General features: G+C 42.1%; 1 protein-coding gene across 2 annotated transcripts in view; it reads left to right on the forward strand.

The window, feature by feature from the left end:
* Positions 1-8,973: 8,973 nt before the first annotated feature.
* The window catches only part of ALDH9A1 (aldehyde dehydrogenase 9 family member A1), a 28,487-nt gene continuing 15,078 nt past the window's right edge, over positions 8,974-22,382 (forward strand). The window contains exons 1-5 of one of the 2 annotated variants that reach the window (XM_001492799.6): positions 8,974-9,492; positions 11,300-11,445; positions 19,423-19,552; positions 20,304-20,438; positions 21,749-21,945. In XM_001492799.6, the coding sequence (XP_001492849.2) occupies positions 9,312-9,492; positions 11,300-11,445; positions 19,423-19,552; positions 20,304-20,438; positions 21,749-21,945 (789 nt within the window). In that variant the 5' untranslated portion in view covers positions 8,974-9,311. Of the gene's footprint in view, positions 9,493-9,555; positions 9,782-11,299; positions 11,446-19,422; positions 19,553-20,303; positions 20,439-21,748; positions 21,946-22,382 lie in introns of those variants that run through there. The other variant, XM_023640803.2, reaches the window with a different exon arrangement.

A 22,382-nucleotide genomic window follows, 5' to 3' on the forward strand; every position in this document is an offset into this window, starting at 1 on the left:
ATCTCTCTCTTTATACAGCTCCTTCCTTTCTAGCCACCTTGACCTTCTTGAACTGAGTTATGTCTCCCTGGTTCAGGAAGATGGCTGCGCTCTCTTTGGGCTCCCTCACCCTGTGTTGTGGCCTGGAAACTCTTTTTAGGCTGAGAGCTGGGAAACTTGAAGGGCTCACTTGGGTTCCCTTCTCTCAGAGGTCACTGTCCTATGTTACCTGTTGTCCAATATCTGTAAATTGTTGTTTCCTATATTTTGCCCAGTTTTCTAGTTGTTTAAAGCAGGAAGATAAGTCTGGTCCCTGTCATTCTACCATCGTTGGAAGTAAAAGTCTCAACACCCACTTCAGATGAGGACATGGAGGATAGTGGATAAGAAAGTACCACAGTTGGGCACTTAACATTGGCTGGGTTCTTTCAAATTTCTTTTTCCCATCTTTAAGGAGGTGTAATTGATAAATAAAAATTGTACACATTTAATGTGTACGACTTGCTGTTTTGATCTATGTATACATTGTGAAATAATCATCACAATCAAGCTAATTAATATATGCATCACCTCACATAGTTACCATTTTCTTTTCGTGTGTGTTTGTGTGTGTGTGTGTGTGTGTGTGTGTGTGGCGAGAACTCTTAAGATCTGCCCCCTCAGTAATCTCTCGGATCGTGACATTCTCCTTTAGCAACCTACGAGTCAGTTCCTCAACTTAATGGAGGACGTCATCACCTGGCCTATTCTTGTCCTTTTTGTCCTGTTTCTGCCATCATTCCAGGCATCCATAAAACCCTCATAGCTGACCAACCCAATAATAACAGCTACCACTTATTGAGCCCACTGTGCCAGACACTTTACATAGGTTGTCTTCCCCCATTGCTCCTACCAGATAACTATTATTTTCTCCCTTTAAAAAAAAAAAAAATAAGGAAACAGGCTGAGTGGGTGAAGCAACTTGTTCAAATTCATTTGTGATTAAGGGACAGACCAAGATTGAAAGGTAGCTATTGCTCATTTCACTACATCATACATCCTGATAATTAGCTTTACAATTCTAGATATCCTTTACTGCAGCAACCCCTCCAGCTCCCTCCAACAATTCATTTCCATGAATTGATCTAATCACCACCTAAAACTTTGAGATCTTGAACATAGAAATCTCATTTGAACACACCCTCTTATCCTTTCAACTCTTCCATTTCTCTGTCCCCACTAAACCTGCTCTTCCACATCTTAGAAACTTCTAGAAGCTTAACTTTTCCCCATGGTTTTCTAATTTCTTTTTCTTACCAACCCAATAAAGTTATCATTCAATAACACTCTCACAAGGGTCTTCGTCCCCTTGTTCCTCTTTACCTGCGTCATCAATCCTTGACCCTGGTTGAATCCAAACACCTGCTTGCTCCCCTCCTGGACCATTGAGTAAGGATGGACAAAAAGTTATTCAAAACTCAACTCAGAACTGAGTTCTGCTCAATACCTTTTCACTAATTCTTAGTGAGCAATGTTTCTTATTTCCCATAAGTGCTGTGCCAAAACTATCTCCCATCTGAAGCTTAAAACCCTTTTATTTTCTCCTGATTTTTAGCAGGTGATTTTGTTTCCTACTTCACAGAGAAAAAACGACTCCCTGTCAGCTACAGTCGTTCACACCCAAACTTATATATCTACACGCGTATTTTTACCTTTTCTCTTTTTTGAGAAAAGAAAACCAGTATTACTTCTTTTCACATCCTTACTTATTATCTCGGGCCCACTTCTTTTTTTGTTTCCTTTGGGACTTTCCATCAATTATTCCTTCTTTCTCTTGGATTTTCAAGGTCTCTGTCTTCCTGAAATTGTATTGAACATTCTTCCTATCACTATACTTCTTGAAAGTATAGTGGTACATCCACTGTATCTATTCCACCTCTGGTTCATTCCATAACTTATACTCTAGCTTCTTCTCACTGTTCAACTGAAATTACTCTATTTAAAGGTACTCATACTTGATAAACTTTAATGGTCTAGTCTCCCATCTTGACTCTAAAACAGTATTTCCCAGGGTGTTTAATAGGTGTCACCTGAAAAAACAATGCTGCATTCAAATAAATTGGAAAATCATGGGTTATAGTGTTGCACAGATTTCTCTACTGCAGCACTTATTTGAGCTCTAAATGTGCTAATAATCATTGTGATCGCCAAAAAGGGGACATAGTAGGTAGAATCCTTTTTTATATGGAGCATCTTGCAGAATCAATATTCTGAGAGACATAATTTGGGAAACAATGCTTAGTTGTTTTGAGTGTGGTCCAAGGACGCTTGTATCAGAATCACCTGGATGCCTGTTGTTGCAAAAGATGGTAGCTATGTCTTGGTGTGGCAGAAGCTCTTCTATCGGAAGCTAAATGAGAATGGCCTTTGAAGGAGCATGGAGAAGTTAACATATGTGAGGACGTCAGAGCAGTAGGACAGAGAGTGTCTGGGTCCCCAACACTTTAGAACCACCATATTATCCTTGGACTGGCTAGCATGGACTGTTATGATATGATAGATAGAGAAATAAGTTTCTTTCTTGTATAAGCCACTGTGATTTTTGCCTTTGATACTGCGGGCAAACCTGAAACCTAACTACTTCAGAGAGACACAGGACTTTCTGACTAATCATGGTGAGATTAACTGTTCTCTGTTGTTTCTCTTAAGGGATAAATTTCCCAGTTATGTTTTTCTGCTATTCAAGGTATAAAAGATAAGGACTCTCATTTCAAAGTAATGTTTTACTACAAAGCCTTTGTTACCTGTCTGAAATGTAAACCTCATTATCTGCATGGGAATCAAGGTTTGGGAGATGTGTTAGATAATCGAAGAAAGTTATAACGTGGCCATACAGGAGATATTGATAATTTATAAATAGCACCTATTGCTAATGACTTCAGGTAAAACTAGAAAATTAATCCTATTTTAAAAAATAATTTTTCATTCAAATTAATCTTTCATACACTATAAAACTTTCACTGCAATTTCTAAATTTTGTTTGGAATTTTAATCTGGTTTCTTGTCTTCTGCAGAGGTTAAGTGAAAGTACTTTGGACAATTTCTAACATAAATCACAATACAGAACTTTTTTATTCCACTCTATCCAACACTAAATGCCCCACATCCAATCCATTATCATTTTACCATTTGTCCTTTTAGAATATAGCTTGGACTCATTCACTTCTCTGCTACTCCAGTCTGTCCAGGATACCATCATCTCTTGACTAGATGGCTTCAAAACCCTTTCTAATCAGCTCTCTGCTGGATTCCTGCGTTGCCCCCTAGAATGCATTATCCACAGAGCAGGCAGAGTAAGCTTTTTAAAACTGATGCTGGATCCTGCCACTCACCTACTCAACTCCTTTGATGACTGTCCCATTGCTCTGAGGATAAAATCCAGACTCCTCTCCATGGCTGGCAGGCTTATCCTCCAGCTTTGCCTTGAGCTACTCTCGTCCATCCTGGCTATGCTCCAGTCACCCCAGATTCTTAGTAGTTTCTAGACCACCCTGGCTCTTCATCTGAGAACTTTCATGCATTCAGTCCTCTCTGTCATGAATGCTCTGCCTCAATACTTTCTTTGCCTAATTTCTTCTTTTCCTTCCAATTTTAGCTTAATCATCACCTCCTCTGCCAGACTGCTCTGTTCATTTACTTCCATAAATGTCACGTGCCATTTCTCAAATTTGTAATAGCATATTTACTTATTTGTTTATCTGTTTATTATCTATCTTATCCTACTCAAATCTTAGTTTCATAAGCATAGGGACTATGTTTGATCATTTATCACTATTAACTTCAAGCTTGGCACACAATAAAATTCTGTTAGATGAACAGATGAATAGAACTTTTGAAATGGATTTCTTTAATTTTTAATTTTTATTTATTTATTTAATTGCAGTAACATTGGATTATAACATTATATAACTTTCAGGTGTACATCATAATATATTTCAAATTCTGTGTAGATTACATCATGTTCACCACCCAAAGACTAATTACAATCCATGAAATGGATTTCTAAAGGACATTGACTTATATAAAAGTTGAAGGAAACTATTATTAAATGTGTTTATCCTGTAAAAAAGCCAAGGACATGATTTTTTTGTAGGCAGAGAACCATAACTACCTCAATTAACTCAATAGTATATTAGTTATCTTTTGCTGCATAAAAATTACCCCAATACTTAGCAGCTGACAACAACAAACATTTATTATTGTACACAGTTTTGGAGGGTCAGAAATCCACAGGAGCAGCTTATTTGGGTGGTTCTGGCTCAGTGTCTATCATGAGGTTGCAGTCAAGCTGTTGGCTGGAGCAGCAGCATCTGAAAGCTGGGGCTAGAGGGTCAGCTTCCAAGCTCACTAGTGTGGCTGCTGGCAAGAGGCCTCAGTTCCTCACACGTGGGCCCCTCCATAGCAACCTCTCAACACGTCAGCTGGCATCCCCCAGGAAGCGATCAGAGAGAGAAATTGGCCAGGAGGAATATCTTTTATAACTTAATTCCTGAAGTGACATACCACTAATTCTGCCACATTCTATTGGTCACAAAGACCAATCCTGGTACAGTTTGAGAGGAGACTATGCAACAGTGTGACTACCAGGAGGCAGGGATTATTTGAGGCCATCTTGGAGACTGGCTACAGAAACAGCTACTTATTAAGCTCTTACTATGTGCGACACTTATTCAGCCTTGTCTACTTGAATTGTCTCATTCAATGCTCCGTGCAGAAAAGGTTCTAAAAAAATGCTTGTTAGAAAGGCAGATGAAAAACCACCTACATATCAGACTTTTCAATAGCAACATTATAAACTAGAAGACAATAGAGCATTACCTTAAAAATTCTAAATGAAAATTATTTTCAATTTAGAATTCTAGACCGATTTATACCCACCCAGATCATCAATCATGTATGAGGTGAGAATAAACATTCTTCAGTCAGGCAATGTCAAAAAAATCTACCTTCCTTGTAACCCTTCTCGACAAGTTACTACCCGAAGATGTCTTTGTTAAAATAAGGCAGTCCACCACAGAAGAGGAAGACATGAAAGACAGGAAACAGAGGATAACAACAGGGCAGAGGCAAAGGGAATGAATGCCTGGAATGACAGCAAAGGACAGTCCCAGGGCAACAGCTGGGCAGCAGGTTGAGGGAGCAAGCAGTCCAGGGTAGATAAGTAGGTCAGAAGGCTTCAACACAGATATCTTCAAGGGAAACTGAAACGAAACACATTATCCAATAGGTTCAACCATGTAGAATTGTGTGGCCCATTGCTTTACAGAGCTGCTAGAGTATATGGAAGGATTCAGTCAACTCTTCACAGAAAAGTAAACGACTGAAAATTAGAAGCAAGTATGAACTCCAGGAAAAACAAAAAAAAAGTTGTACAAGAAAGCAAATACAATTAAAATATACTATTTGGTTCGATGGTGACTAATATTTACACACTCATAATAAAAAGTAAACTGGCCACATATCTTGAGTGAGGCGATGGTTACAAGAGTGTATACCTCTGTGAAAACTCACTGAACTGTCCCCTTAAAATGAGGGCATTTTATTGTAAACTACACCTCAGTACCTCTAACTTAAAAGAAGGCTGCCTGCAAATTGCTTTCAAAAGGTTTAAAACAATTATGCCTTTAGACCTAGCAATTCCACTTCTAGGATTTTTTCCTGAGAAAACAGTTAAGCTATGTGAGAAAATTCAGCTCTATCTCTTACTATCTACCCTCTGGCAAATTACTCAGTCTTGCCAAACTTCAGTTTCGTCATTTGCAAAATGGGGATAATCATTCCTACTCAATAGTGTCATTTGGAGGAATAAGTGAGATAATATAAAGTAAAACATAGTAAAGTATGATAGTATCCAATAAGTAGTTAGCTATTAACATAATTTCTAGGTAGTAAAATAATTGCTTTAATTTTATTTTTTTAAAAAAATGTCTACTTAAAATTTTTTTCAATAATGAGCATGTGTTCTTTGTTTTATTTTTATTTATTTATTTTTTTGTTGAGGAAGATTGGCCCTGAGCTAACATCTGTTGCCAATCTTCCTCTTTTTGCTTGAGGAAGATTGTCACTGAGCTAACATCTGTGCCAGTCTTCCTCCACTTTGTATGTGGGATGCTGCCACAGTGTGGCTTGATGAGCAGTGTGTAGATCCATGCCTGGGAGCTGAACCTGTGAACCCCGGGCTGCCAAAGTGGAGCACATGAACTTAGCCACTATGCCACTGGGCTAGCCTCCCTTGTTTTATTTTTATTTATTTATTTTTTTTAAGATTTTATTTTTTCCCTTTTTCTCCCCAAAGCCTCCCGGTACATAGTTGTATATTCTTTGTTGTGGGTCCTTCTAGTTGTGGCATGTGGGACGTTGCCTCAGCGTGGTCTGATGGGCAGTGCCATGTCCGCACCCAGGATTCGAACCAAGGAAACACTGGGCCGCCTGCAGCGGAGTGCGCGAACTTAACCACTCGGCCACGGGGCCAGCCCCCCTTGTTTTATTTTTTAAACTGCTTATTTTGAAACACTATAGACTCTTATGAAATTGGAAAAATAGTACAGAGAGATTCTTGTTTAAATTTTTAAAGTTTGTTTTTAACTGACTACATATTATATACATGCAAATAATGAAAGTTTTATTATGTTCTAGAAAATAACACCAACACAACCACATATATCTTATACATTTAAAGGAATTGAAATAATTCCTATATACGTCTGCTATCTCAGATACAGAGAGGTCCTAAACTTTTCTGTAAGGTCAGTAGTCTCTCATTTCCTGGGATTATTAGCTCCAAGAACAAATTCCAAAGTCAATGACTCTGATTATCATATGAAAAAAACAGTAAGGCACTGCTAATATTTTTAATAGATTATTTCGATAATCTATTAATTATATCAACAGACGTCATGACAACGTTCCTAACCAAACATCAGGAGTCATGATTTGACAAGTTAAAATGCATTTGTTGGGGGGCCAGCCCTGTGACCTAGTGGTTAAGTTTGGTTCACTCCACTTTGGAGGCCCAGGTTCGGTTGCGGGTGCAAACATACACCACTCATTGTCAGCCATGCTGTAGCAGCAACCCACATACAAAATAGAGGAAGACTGGAACAGATGTTAGCTCAGGGCAAATCTTCCTCAGCAAAAAAAAAAAAAAAAAAGCATTTGTTGGGGTAGAATGTTTTAAATAGGAACTGCCCCCCCAAAATCTGCAATTATGGTCTCTGTACACATAAATGACCATCCTTGCTCCCATAATCCTGGAGATCTACAGCGCTGGTCACCAACTCCTGATATGTTTCAATTCTGTTTCAAATGGCCAATAATAACAAAGGTAGTAGCCGAGTTTGGCCCCAGGTGTTCTGAGTTTGAGAACTGCTCTTTCCATTTGAAGATTAAGACCTACAAATCTCAATAGCATTGAGAGGGCTAACAAACTGGTATGGAATGCTGAAAAAGTTGACCAGAATAGTTCATTTGTATTCTAAACTTGAAAACCACAACCCTAATGCTGTGCTGGGAGGTAAAGGAGAGAACATTGAGAAAGACTGCGGCCCCTAGAAGAGAAACAAGCCTGCAAGAAATAACAGAATATCCAAATTGGCAATTAATTGCTGTTCATTGAAGTCTCTGTGGCAGATGCATGGGAGTTCAGTATGAAGAATGAACAAGACTGCTTTTGCATAAGATCCCTTAGCTGCCTGGGCCCTTGGGAGGCCTCCAAATGGCCGCACAGAAGGGCTTTTTCCCTCACACCTTTTCATGAAGCCTTTGCTCTTTATCTCCTGTTGGGTAGGCTTCTGTTTGTGCCACTATTTGTCATTAATAGCATTTACATAGCTCTTCTAGAATTTAAAGAGCACCTTCACATCACATTATCCTCTTTTTTTTTTTTTTGAGGAAGATTAGCCCTGAGCTAACATATGTTGCCAATCCTCCTCTTTTTGCTGAGGAATACTGGCCCTGAGCCAACATCTGTGCCCATCTTCCTCTATTTTTTCATATGTGGGTCGCCTGCCACGCATGGCTTGACACGCAGTGCGTATGTCTGCACCCGGGATCCGAACCGGCCAACCACGTTCTGCTGAGAACTAACTGCTGGTCAAGAGAATGTGTGAACTTAACCGCTGCGCCACCGGGCAGGGCTGATCCCCATATGTCTTCTTGACAGTCCTTCCCTTACTCTTTAAAATACCTTTTAAAAGTATTAGTATACGCCGGGGTCCAGCCTCGGCAGAGTCCAGGTTCCCGCGGGAGAGAGGGCGTCGGCGAAAGTGTAAGTGCTAGACGTGAGACTCGAAGCAGTTGCAAGCAAGTCCAATTTATTTCAGGGACAGGGTACACTTATATAGGAAAAAAATCACACGAGGTGGTCTAACTATTGTCGTCATGGGAACAATAGGTAAGGGGCAGTGCGTGACTAAAGGTAATAATCAAAGGTGGTTATCTACATACCAGATGTGCAGCATACATATCGATTGTTTAGGAAGAGGTTACATAGTTTCAGGGTCTTCAAAGAAGTTAGGAGGACAGCGAGTATATAATTAACGGAATATAGACCCCCTCATCCTTGGGGGCTGCTGTTTGTTCTTTGAGATATGTTTATTGCTAGTTCTGCCTATTTTGACAAGGCTTCCAGGACAGAGGGAAGACGTTAATCAGTAATAGGCTTTAGAAAGAAGGACAAAGGACTCTGCTTAAAGAATTATGTTCCCTGGAGAAGTGCCTTGCACGATTCTCCTTCCATTGCCAGACCTTGTCACAATACAATGGCAGCTAGATTGGGGGAATGCTTCCCACAAGTATACATATAAAGAAATGGTGGCTTAATAATCCCCAAAGTAATATTCCTGGCACTCTAATCCTCTAATCCTTTCTTTAGACAGTAGGATCAAGAGTGAGATCCTAAGATAATTATATGCAATTATGTACCCGAAAACTCTTGCAAAGTACTACGCAAATATTGATCTGGAAGAAGTCCCTGGACAGCTAGAAAGAGAGCGCGCGCGCGCGTGTGTGCGTGTGTGCGTGTGTGTGTGTGTGTGTCTGTGGAGCACCCTGGGGTAAAGCCCCATCCTTCCGCCTAAGCGAAGGCCTGACAGGGACCGCGGAGAAGCCGAGTAACTGTCCCCGCAAACGTCTGCCCTCCCCGCCCTGGAAGGCCCCGCCCTTGCCCGGGGACCCATTAACTCCGCTCCCGCAGTTCAGCACCCGGAAGACCACCTCGGGCACTGCCTCCCCGCCGGCCGCGCGAGCCCCGAGGCCCCGCCCCCCTTGCAGCCTCTGCCTCCCGGCGGCTCCCCATGTTTCTCCGAACGAGTGTGGCCGCGCTCACTCCTCTTTTCCACGCTCTTCGGTCTGCTCCTGTCGCCGCCATGAGCACTGGCACCTTCGTCGTGTCGCAGCCGCTCAATTACCGCGGCGGGGCCCGCGTGGAGCCGGTGGACTCGTCCGGCATCGAGAAGGCGTTCGAGCCGGCAACGGGTAACGGGACGGAGACCGAGACCGGCGGCAGGGCCGGGACGGCGGGCCGGGGCCGCGGGCGGCGGGGGGAGTGGCGGGGCCGGGCGCGGCTGGAGCTCCCCGCCTCTGCGGTGCGCTCGTTCTTCTGCCCTGAACCCTCCTGTAGTGCGTTCAGCAGACGTTTGTTGAACACGGATAAGGGGCCGTGTAAAGTGTAAGGTGGTCTGTAATAGGCAGCGGACGATTCCGTGCAAGCACGAGTGCGTCTGGCCAGGGACACGAAGGGAGTCGGGGGAAACTGGGAAAGCTGGTGAGTTGGGTGCTGGCGTCATGAGTAATTTCACAACGGCCTGAACAGAGAGTCCACAAAGCCCCGGTGCGTGAGGTTGTGCCTTTGTTAATTATTAAGAAATTAAAGCTGAGACTGCATTAATGTCTTCAACCGTGTGCAAAGAAGAGGATTTCCAGAAGGACGCGGCAGAAAATGAACATTGTGTCGAGGATGGAGGAGCACACGCAGATGATTCTAATGAGCGTGAATGAGGCCTTTGTTGCATCCCCTAGTGTTAAAATATTTCTAGACGTGAATCAGAGTTGGGAAAGGGAGAAAAACCCTGCTTGTATCCAGTGTGAAATGTGTGCCGAGCACCGTGCCCCAGATTTCCTCTGGGAACACTAAAGATCACAAAGTTAAGGAGGAAGCGGTTTTTTGTTTTGCTTTGGTTTTTTGTGTGTTTGTTTTGCTGGGTTTTATCGAATATTTGTGGGGAGAAATATGTAAATGTTTTGTGCAAACCAGTATGGTATGTAGCCGAGGATGAAACTGGATTGCAAGGGACTGGAGACTTTAGGACTGACCAATGGTACTAAACCACAGAGCAGTAACTTGTCAGAGCAGAAAGGGCCACAGAGAGCATCACGTTCTTTAGGAGACAGCCTCTTTGTCCCCACCGCTATATTGAAACAAAAGAAAGAAAAATTGCTCTTATTTAATTACCTACAATGTGTGCTAATCCTTAGCCACTGTGTTTACCACCTGGCTATTCAAGTTTGTAACAGAAATTTCAGGTTTGTGAAATCTCTCTGAAAGATGCAGAGTCCCAGGAGTTCCTGTGAGAGGGGAGCAGGAACTGATGACTTGACATACTTAAAGAATTTTTGTTGGTAGAGTCAGTCACACCTCTTGGGTCTAGAAAAACGGGTCATTTCATATTTTGCCTCAGAATAGCGATAGGGAATAAGGTAGGAATAAGAAAAGGAGAGACTGGATTTTTTTATATTTGAGAAAGAAATATTCTTTTAGGGATATGTTTTCCTGATACTGCTGTTTATTAACCATGTTCATCAAGTATTAGTAGTATAATATAATTTATGTAGATCACAGACCAGGGATTTAAAATCAGCTTTCATAACCGAGGAGACAGTTTCAACTTTGCTGTTGCAAGACCCTGAGATTCTCGAACATTGTTAAGGAGCATTGCAGAATAATTGATAGGAAGTTAATGGTAGTAAACCCAGCTGTAAAATAGATGAGGGCAGGAGTTCTCAACCCGAAGTTCATGGTGTGCTTAGGGCAAAGAACACTATCTTTCTGTAATTCTGTGATATGGTTAAGTACATTTTTCTGGAGAAAAGTCTGCAACTTCTATTAGATTTTTAAAGGGATCAGTGATCTCAAAATTGAGTAAAGAACTGCTGGTATAGGGGTGGTTACTGAATCAAACCATACTTAAAAACAAGAAGGGGATCACTAAAAAGAAATCTGAATACACAATACTTTCATGTGTGGCAACAGTATGAGAAAACACTGACTTGCCCATCCTTACAGGCCGAGTGATAGCTACTTTCGCATGTTCTGGAGAAAAGGAAGTAAATTTGGCTGTTCAGGATGCAAAGGCTGCCTTTAAAATATGGAGTCAGAAATCTGGCATGGAGCGTTGCCGAATCCTTTTGGAGGCTGCCAGGATAATAAGGGTATGTTTTCATTTATTCTCCTCTGGAAAAGTCCTCTCACATTCTTCTGAGGGTTCTTTGTGATGATTTGCAGGTACACTTTGATGCACCATTAGGTTATACCTTCTTCATGAAATCGAAAAATATTTCCATATGCCCACCTTGGTATATAAAACAGGCTTTCATTCGGTAGTTCCTGTCTGGATCTGGGCTCTTTGTGACCTCTCCTTGGCAGATTTTCTTTTCCATCTTTGTTTGAGTTATAATGTATCCTTTGTAGCTTGTCTCCTTTTCTTTTCGTCTATGTGTCCTTGGTTCCTTTATGCTTTTCCTCTGATGACTCTTAAGTCTTTCTTTTTCAGGTTTATTTTCTATCTTAATTGCCTGGAAAGATTTCATAGATTCTTAGATGTTCTCCTCTTAAAAAACAAAGTTAAACCTTTTACAGTTTTAAAAAGCAAAAGTGCCGGATACTCATTACAGAAAATTAGAAAATTCTGAAGGATATACACCAAAAGATGAATCATGGGTATCTTCGATGGTAGGACTGTGGTAATTTTTTTCTCGTAAGTGTGTAAAGTCAGAAACTGTGAAGGGTCTGAGAGTGACCCAGCTTCCAAGAGTGTGTCTTCTGATAGAAGACATGAAGTTTCTGGATTAGAGAAAGAGATGGTTTCTTACTCACAGCAAAATGCAGCAGCCAGGCCAATACCTTAGCACTAGTTTTCTGAGCCTCAGTCCCCATGGGATGATGCAGTGAGAGCTGGTGTTACCCTGTTGCAGTGGGTTGCACCACAGAAGAGGAACCCTATTATATATAATAGGGTCTGCTGTCACATCTGCCCATCCTTTCCTCTGGAGAGAGAGATTGCTCACGAAGCAGATCTCCTCCAGGGTTAAGGGGGAAGTGTCACTAGGATTATTATTCTGGAATGTAAGCAAATGTGTCCAGAAGAGGAAGTAGAGAGCTTTATATCTCCACATCTCTACCAAGTCAAGTCTGTATCTTTAGGGACACAGTATCTCTGCCTTCCAAGGCCCTTGCTTTTCTTTTTTTTCTTTTTTGAGGAAGAGTAGCCCTGAGCTAACTGCTGCCAATCCTCCTCCTTTTTTTCTTCTTGTTCTTTTTTTTTTTGCTGAGGAAGACTGGCCCTGAGCTAACGTTCATTCCCACCTTCCTCTACTTTATATGTGGGACGCCTGCCACAGCAAGGCATGCCAGGCAGTGCCATGTCCGCACCCGGGATCCGAACCAGCAAACCCCGGGCTGCTGAAGCAGAACGTGCAAACTTAACTGCTGAGGCCCTTGCTTTTCAAACAACTTGCTTGGGTCCTTTGCTTAGAAAGCCTGGACCATGCAGAAGTGTCAAAATATTGATGGAGAATTTTCTCCCAACAAAATGTCTTCCCCTATTATTAAAAATTTATTTTCAATTTGATAGACCAAAAGTGATAACAAAGCTGATAATTTATTATTTTAATTTTGTCTTTCACTTTTTCCTATGACATAAGCATTTGGAGTTGTGTCTTCTTTTAATTTAATTTAATTTTTTATTTTTACTTTTGTTTTTATAGCAGTAACATTGGATTATAACATTACATAGCTTTCAGATGTACATCATAATATATTTTGAATTCTGGGTAGATTACATCATGTTCACCACCCAAAGACTAATTATAATCCATCACCGCGCACAAGTGCCTAATCACCATTTTCTCCCTTCCTCTCCCCCTCTGGTAACCATCAGTCCAGTCTGTGTTGCTGTGTGTGTGTTTGTCGTTGTTTTTGTCTTCTCCTTATGAGTGAGATCATATGGTATTTGACTTTCTCCCTCTGACTTATTTCACTTAGCATAATACCCTCATGGTCCATCCATGTCGTCACAAATGGCTGGATTTCTAGAGTTATGTCTTCTTAAGAATTAGCACCTTGATCATTTTGGATAATTTCCATCGTTACACCCCAGGTTCAGCAGCCTTTTCTTGTGTAGTGTCTAATCTGCGGTTAATCCCATCCAGTCTATTTTTCATCTCCAGATGTCCAATTTGGGTCTTTCTGTGTTTTTTTTATGTGTCTCATGTCTCTCCTTAACATGCTCATGTTTTCCTCTGCCTTCTTGAACACATGCAATATAGGTATAATAATGTTTAATATCTTTGTCTGCTAGTTCTATTATATGTCATCTCTGGATCTGTTTCTGTTGATTGGTTTTTCTTCCTGGTTACGTGTTATATAACTATATATATATATATATATATATGCTTTTTGCGTGCCTAGTAATTTTTGATCACTACACGTTGTGAATTTTCTTTTTACCTTTTTTTCTGAGTTCATAATAGTTTATATCAATGTGAGATTTCAGTTGTACATTGTTTCTTGACTGCCACCATAGAAGTGCTCCCCTTCACCCCCACTGCCCACCCCTGACCCCACTTTCCCTGGTAACCACTGAATTGTTTTCTTTGTCCATGTATTTGTTTATATTCCACATATGAGTGAAATCATCTGGTGTTTGTCTTTCTCCGGCTGGCTTATTTCGCTTAGCGTAATTCCCTCCACGTCCTTCCATGTTATTTCAAATGGAATGAATTTGTCTTTTTTTTATTGCTCGATAGTATTCCATTGTATATATATACCACATCTTCTTTATCCTGATAGTCATTGGTTGATGGGCACTTGGGTTGCTTCCATGTCTTGGCTATTGTGAATAGTGCTGCAGTGAACACAGGGGTCATGTGTTACTTTGGATGGTTGATTTCACATTGTTTGGGTAGATACCCAGTAGTGGGATAGCTGGGTCATGTGGTGGTTCTATTTCTAGTTTTTTGAGGACTCTCCATACTGTTTTCCACAGTGGCTGCACCAGTTTGCATTCCCACCAGCAGTGTGAGAGAGTTCCCTTTTCTCCACACCCTCTCCAACATTTGTTATTTTTAGTCTTAGTGATTATAGCCCTTTTAACAGGCATAAGGTGGTATCTTAGTGTAGTTTTGATTTGCATTTCCCTGATGATTAGTGATGTTGGACATGTTTTCATGTGTTTATTGGCCATCTGTTAGACCTTGTGAATTTTATGTTGTTGGTTGCTGAATATCCTTGTACTTTAAAAAATATTCTTGAGCTGTGTTCTGGGATACGGTGAAGTTACTTGGAATCAGTTCAATCCTTGCAAGGCTTGATTTTACGCTTTGTTAGGTGTGACCAGAGCAGCTAATTTTTCCCCACTACTGAGTACCCTCCTGAATACTTAACCCAATGCTCTGTGTATTAGTGAGGTTTCTCTCTCCCTGGCTAGTGGGAACACGAACTATTCCTGGCCCCGTGTGAGTTCTGGGGATTTTTTTCACTGTCTTTATTGGTTAGTTCTTTTGCTGGCCTTGGGTAGTTTCCTCACATTGATCATTGTGGAGGACTGTGCACATCTCTGGGGTTCTCTTTCTGTGCAGCTCTCCTCTCTCCCGTACTCAGCCTTGCAGACTGTTGCCATCATATCGTCCCGAACTCCCAACCTGTCTCCTCAACTTGAGGTGTCTGTTGGGCCCCACCTAAGGCTTCTTCCCTGCTCTGTGACCTTTCCAGGCAGTAAGCTGTGTTGTTGGTTTCCCCCTCAAGGATCACTGACCTGAGCTGCCTCACGTCCAGTGTCTGAAAATTGTTGTTTGCTGTATTTTGTCTGATGTTTTCAGTTGCTTAAGGTGGAGAGTAAATCTGGTCCCTATTCCTCCGCCTTTGCTGCAAGCCCATTGATTCTTAGAGAAAATGAATATATATATTTTTTGTATGTTCCCTGATCTTATGTTCCCCCTTTTACTTTGAATCTTTTGGTACTTTTATCATATTATAGAGATCTTATTGACAGGCCCCAATCATTCCTCAGTTGGGGTCTCCTTATGAGAGTAGCTATCATTTGGCTTAAAAGGAGAGAGAAGATCTTATTTAAAACTATGACAGCACTGTTCAAATAAAAGAAAAGGTCGTGTGTGTAGATTATGCACCTGCTTCAGCCCTACCCCGGATCAGTCCATCTTTTACCCCACCACCAGAGGGATCTTCCTAAAAGTGCACGTTTGATCGTGGCCCTCCTTGGCTAAAACTTCCGATGGCCCTCCCCTCCTTACATGGCCCATTAGGTCCTCTGGATCAACCCTTGTTTCTCCAGCCTCATTTCCTTCTCCTCTTCACATACAACGAGCCCCAGTGGTCGTTCTTCCTCTGCCGTGTGTGTATTCTCACATCCCATGCTTTTGTACTTGCTGTGATGCGGTACTCCTTGGAGAGCTTCTCCAGCTTCATCATCCCTAGAGGACTTTCCCTCACCTCCCTAGGCTGAGTCTGGTGCTGTTCCTTTGTTTCTCTTGCCTCTTGGACTTATGTCTGTCGCATTTAATAGGCTGTGTTGTTATTATTGGTTTATTGCCTTCTTTCCCCTTTACACTCTTAATGTCCCTGAGCAAATGGCCTACCTGCCTGTCTTCCTTTCTTTATTCCTCCGTCTCTCCCTTTCTTTGTTTCTGAAATCTCCATCTATTATGTTGCGTGTGAGCCTTAGACTATAATTGATAACCTTTCACCTTTGCTGAAATTTAGCATTACTCCTGTAAAACAATTCTTGCCCCTATTTTCCTCCCGTTAGCACTTTCCCCTTCTGAGAGAGAAGGGGAAAATGAGTTAGATGTAAGGAGAATGTGTAGCACACTCCAGGATGGTGGGGAGACCAGAGTGAAGGATGCTAGAACTGGTTGTGAGGTTATCAAAGGTGAAACAAAAGCTTGTCCCTTGCTTGTAAGCAGATGCAAGGCTTTATACAGTTAGTACTGAACAGAAATGGGTTACCTTTATAAAAAAATTTCTATGATGTGCAAGGTGCTTTTATGCATGATTGTATTTAAATATCAAAAACATCTTGAAATGTAGCTGTTATTTAACTTAGTAACAAGTGAGGAAACAGACTCAGAAAGGTTCAGTGGCTTGTCTAAGGTCGTATCACTAGTAAGTGGAAGAGCTGGTCTGTTCGCCTTCGAAGCCTGTGACTTTTTTGCTGAGCTCCGGCTCCTGAAGCAGGCGGGGGCTTGGGCTTGTCAGGATTCTGATGAGTGTTTCTTTGCTCATACGGCGGTCTTATAAAAGCTCAACACGGCCTGCTGAGAGATGTAAAGTGGAGGAGAAAGGCCAGGCACCTGCCCTTTGTTTCTTGTCTTTCATCCCAATGGACGCCTGTCCGGTTGTGTTCTGAAGCAGGGTGGTTTAGAGGAGGACAGTGTTAGATACAAGGCACACGTGTCCCAAGAGATACGTGTAGCTCTGTGTGGTTATGGGGGACAATCTTATTTTGTGATTCCCCTTCTTGCTCTGCCCTCTTAATTCCAGGAGGGTAAAGGAATCCCATTTTCCCTAAAGCAATATTAAGTGTTAGTAGAGACTTTAGTAGATCTAAACTATCCAAGTGGGACTCCTTGTTAATCTTTGTCAGGGACGTTTTTTTGGTGATCCTTATATGGTATATCAAAAGATCTCACAATGGACTTTTAGAAATAACCTTTTCTGAGGGTAGAGGATGATGGAATAAGACAGGGAAAAATCTCAAGTGGCCAACCAGTAAATTGAATTTTCGCTGCGAGTCGAAACCTTGAAACAGTCTTCAAAGCTGATTGCCTGTCCATTGTTTACCAAAAAAAAAATCTCAAGGGGCCATTCCTGAGGCTGAGTGGTTAAGTTTGCCTGCTCTGCTCATGGCCTGGGGTTTCTCCAGTTCGGATCCTGGGCGTGGACATGGCACCACTCATCAGGCCATACTGAGGCGGCGTCCCACATAGCACGGCCAGAGGAGCTCACAAATAGAATGTAGAACTATGTACTGAGGAGGCTTGGGGAGAAGAAGGAAAAAAAAAAAAAGATTGGCAACAGATGTTAGCTCAGGTGCCAATCTTTAAAAAAAAATCTCAAGAGAATAAAGCTTCCTATTCTTAGTAAATATTACAAGGCTTTGCAGCAATAGTCACAGGTTACTTCCTATCTGTTCATCTTGTACTAACGCAGAAGCCAACAGCGTTTCACTTTTGCCAGTTTAATATTTCTTCATGTGTTGAAAATGGAGTGTACTGTTCCGTCAGTTTCTTCATGCCGACTAGGGAACCAGAACTGACTTCCTCTTGGGCTCTAGTTGGCCTCTTGCATTCTAGAAAGGAAGTTTAAGCTGCTCATGGTTGATCCTGCTTTTGGAAGAATGTTTCATGTTAATCATACTCAACGAACTCAAGAATGGGGAATAATTTATACCTGGTTTAAGAACTGATGCCTGTTTACCCCCTAGGTACCCTTTTTCCAGTATCAGTGTAACTGGGAAACAAGTTAAGTGTTAAGAGGTTGTTTTGGGCCAGCCCCGGTGGCCTAGTGTTAGGTTTGGTGCACTCCACTTTGACCGTGCGGACCTACACCACTTGTCTATCAGTGGTTGTTCTGTGGCAGTGGCCTACATACAAAATAGAGGAAGATTAGCAACAGATGTTAGCTCAGGGCAAATCTTCCTCAGGAAAAAAAAAAAGATTGTTTTGGTGAGTATAGAATCAGGGGAAGAGAAAGTGAATTGTTGGTTTAAAAGACAATTTGATTTAAACCATGTGGCTTTTTTTTTTTGGTTTGTTTGAGGAAGATTAGCCCTGAGCAAACTACTGCCAATCCTCCTGTTTTTGCTGAGGAAGACTGGCCCTGAGCTAACATCTGTGCCCATCTTCCTCTACTTTATATGTGGGACGTCTACCACAGCATGGCGTGCCAAGCGGTGCCATGTCCACACCTGGGATCTGAACCAGCAAACCCTGGGCTGCTGAGAAGTGGAACATGTGAACTTAACCACTGCGCCACCAGGGCGGCCCCTAGACTATGTTTGAATGTGGACAAATTATCTCTTCTGAAGGAACATGTCTACTTAGTAATTTATTTAGAACTTACTAACTTTTTCTTTTAGAAGTAAATTCTTTGGGGCCTGCCTATACCTAGCTGTATATCTTAGTTGCAGGTTCTTCTAGTTGCGGCATGTGGGATGCTGCCTCAGCATGGCTTGATGAATAGTGCTATGTCCACGCCCAGGATTCAAACTCGCAAAATCCCAGGCCGCTGCAGTGGAGCGCGCAAACTTAACCACTTGGCCACAGGGCTGGCCCCTACTTAGCTTTTTTTAAAGATTGGCACCTGAGCTAACAACTGTTGCCCATCTTTTTTTTTGTTTTTTTCTGCTTTATCTCCCCAAACCCTCCCATACATAGTTGTATATCTTAGTTGCAGGTCCTTCTAGTTGTGGGATGGGGGACGCTGCCTCAACGTGGCCTGATGAGCGGTGCCATGTCCGCGCCCAGGATCCGAACCCTGGGCCGCCGTAGCGGAGCGTGTGAACTTAACCACTCGGCCATGGAGTTGGCTCCTCAAACCTTTCTAAAGTTTATCCTTGGATCATCTCGAGCTTCTCTAAGTTGTGTGGGCTACAACTGGAAACAATATTTGAGAAGAGAATAGATGAGTACTGAGCACTAGAAAATAATTATATGTATGACTTTAACGTGCTGCCTTTCTTTGGGTGAATTAAAGCCGTGTGTGAATATAATCTCTTAGATGCCAATTGTGTGTTTGGTTACTCTGTATAATTTTCCTAAGGACTATTCTCTGTTTCTCTATACATGCAAACATATGTGCACGTATGTATACATATTTATAGACGTATACATACATAATAATCATTTCTCAAAACATTCCTTTTCTAACTGACCTTGAAATGAGGTATTGGTCTTAAATCTTTGACAGTTAACTTGAGGGGGAGAACAGGGCTGCTATTTAGCAAGAGCTTTTATCTCTCTTCCAAATGTAACACTACCATTTCTTTTATTTTCATTTAAAGTGCAAGCTGTTTCAGTTTTTAAAATTGGGCCATGTGTTCTGTTTGAGTGGTGAATGTGTTGAGGTGTGTGGTAACGTGTCTTAAATCTAGTCTTCGGTTTTACCCCAAGGAACGGAGGGATGAAATTGCCAAGGTGGAGACCATCAACAATGGCAAGTCCATCTTCGAGGCCCGCTTCGACATTGACATTTCCTGGCAGTCCCTGGAGTACTATGCAGGCTTGGCTGCATCCATGGCTGGTAAGCCCTCACCTGGCCCTCTGTGACCAGCTGACGAGAAGGCAGAAGAGCAGAGCCTAATGGCACAGGGTAAAGATTTGGGTTTAAGACAGGTCTGGATTAAAATTGTAGGTTCATCACTCTCTCCTTGGGTGACACTGGGAATTACTTTATCTTTCCTTGTTTAATGGAGATAGTAATCCCTGTCTCCTTGATTATCATAAGGCTTCAATGAGATAATGTATATAAAGCACCTAGCCTGGTACCTGAGCTTTAGATCAAGTTGTTGAAAAACCAGTTCTTGCAAGAATCAGCGAGTGCATCGTATTTACTAGTTTTACCTATTTAGCAAAAAAATGTTCATCTACTGTTTATGAAGTTTACCACAGTTCATGTTGGATGGTTTAACAGCAAGAGGAGGGCTTGGGGAGCCAGAAGTCTGAGGTTTTAAGGTCCTCAGACTCTGCTGCTGTCTCCCATCATTTCCATTTCATTTCATCTGTGTTGTCTATTGGACACCCAGTAGATTTTTGGAAAATTATATTAAGTTGATGAACATGGGTTTGAAGGCTAGAAAGGATTCTTTTTGTGGAGAGAACGTGCGGAAGCAGTGTAAGAATGAAACGAATGAAAGAATGGAGATAAGGTGAGCCCGCTGTCCTGGGAGCAGCGAGGAGGCTGGTCTGACTGGAGTGCCAGGTGAGTACAGGTGTTGGTGAAGTCTTAAGAAAGCAGTACTGCCTCCTTCTTGACTCCTCTCTTTCCCCTTTAGGCGAACATATCCAGCTCCCAGGAGGATCCTTTGGTTATACCAGAAGAGAACCACTTGGCGTGTGTGTGGGAATAGGAGCCTGGAACTACCCCTTTCAGATTGCCTGCTGGAAGTCTGCTCCAGCTTTAGCTTGTGGTAAGAATGAATTATTCCACCACTTGTGAGTGTCTGTTCTCTCCCCATTTTCTGCCCCTTACTTGTCCACACACATACCCACACTTCACATCAGAAGGGGCCTGTGTTGGGCATAGAAAGCCTCAGAGGACGTGGGTTCATTCCTGCCCTGCCCCTTATTAAGCTTACCTTGTAGGTTATGCACACAGATCATGTCTATATATTCCCATTTTTATTTATCTAATTTATTTTTGTTTATGGAAAGAAAGAAAGTTGATTTTGGTATTGACGGTCTTATTTATTTTTTTTACTGAGGAAGATTAGCCCTGAGCTAACATCCATTGCCAATTTTCCTCTTGTTTTTTGCTTGTAGAAGATTCACCCTCAGCTAACATCTGTGCCAGTCTTCCTCTATTTTGTATGTGGGATGCCACCATGGCATGGCTGATAAGTGGTGTAGGTCTGTGCTTGGGACCCAAACCTGTGAACCTGGGCCGGTGAAGCAGAGTGCACTGAACCTAACCACTGTCCCAATGGGCTAGCCCTTGGACGTCTTATTTTTCACTGTCAAATCAAATTAGATTTGTGCTGCTTGAAAGTTCTCTTCCTTTCTGGACAAGGATTCTGGACATGGATTTCTCTGTAGAGGCAGCACGGAAGTTTGACTTCTTTTGGAAAGCAGAAGATAAACTTCCTGCTTCGTTTGTGTCTTAAGAGAGATGATTAACAAGGCTTCCATCAGAGAAGCTTTGGCTGATTGACCTGAAGAGTTTTCTCGTAATATTTAAACTGAAGAATCTGTGGGAAAAGATGATTTATTATATCTCAGAAAAAACTGTAAGGTTAAAAAAGCATTACTATTATAACATTGTATTGAAATGCAGCTTTTTTCTTGTTGCCACTTCCTGTTCTTCTTTCTGCGTATTCCTGGGTGACAGAGGAGAAATTAATTAAGTCACTAGTTCTGGGGACTCTCCTTGAGATTGTTAACCTTTCCAATCTTCAGTTTCAAGTTTTGTAAAATAGAACTAATTGTACCTACTTCATGCTGCTCTTGCAAGTGCCAAATTACTGATCTGGGGGAAGGCCCCGACATGCAAGTCTAGGGTATCAGTGGTCAAGACTGGGCACGTGTGTGCCTTGGGGTCTGTTTAATGAGAGAAACAAAGGTGGGAAAAACAAGATATGTTAACTTCTTAATAAGATTTTTGGCCCCAGATTTGATGGGGGAACAGGAAACAGTTGGAGTTGTTCTTGACTTGTCCTCTAGTCCTGTCCTCCGAGGATCACCGGTCTTAAAAAGTCTCTGTTTGTGTCTTGGGTTTGTGCAGGTAACGCCATGATCTTTAAGCCGTCTCCCTTCACACCTGTGTCTGTCTTGCTGCTGGCTGAAATCTATACTGAGGCTGGCATGCCTCCTGGGCTCTTCAACGTGGTGCAAGGAGGGGCTGCCACAGGCCAGTTTCTGTGTCAGCATCACGATGTGGCCAAAGTCTCCTTCACTGGAAGTGTGCCCACTGGCACGAAGGTGAAGATAAAACTAGTATTAATTTACACACATGGCATCTCGATACGGCAGCGTCAGGCCTGCCCAGAGTGTCTGTTGGAGGCTTATCTTCTGATCTCACCTACTTGAACTGGGAGGGGCCCTAGGTATTATTGGCAAAGGTCTGGAGCGGGAAAAGGGAACACACTCAGGGTGGTGAGCACAGCAGACTGGTGATAGGCCCGCTGGTGACAGAAGTCATCAGCTGCTGCCTGTGTCTGAGAGCTCAGGGCCTGGGCTGCCACTTCTCTTGTCTGGTGACTTACCTCATCTATAGCAGCCACTTCAGAAAGAAGAGTATTTTCTCAGCTTATTTCAGATTCATTGTTTTGATCTTAACGTGTGCTCTGAGCTCCATCAGCCTTGAACACAGGAGCAGTAATTCAAAAGAGTTTCTGCCCATGACAGTCAGGGGAATG

This window comes from Equus caballus, chromosome 5 (genome assembly GCF_041296265.1).
Source record: "Equus caballus isolate H_3958 breed thoroughbred chromosome 5, TB-T2T, whole genome shotgun sequence".
Classification (NCBI taxonomy): domain Eukaryota; kingdom Metazoa; phylum Chordata; class Mammalia; order Perissodactyla; family Equidae; genus Equus; species Equus caballus.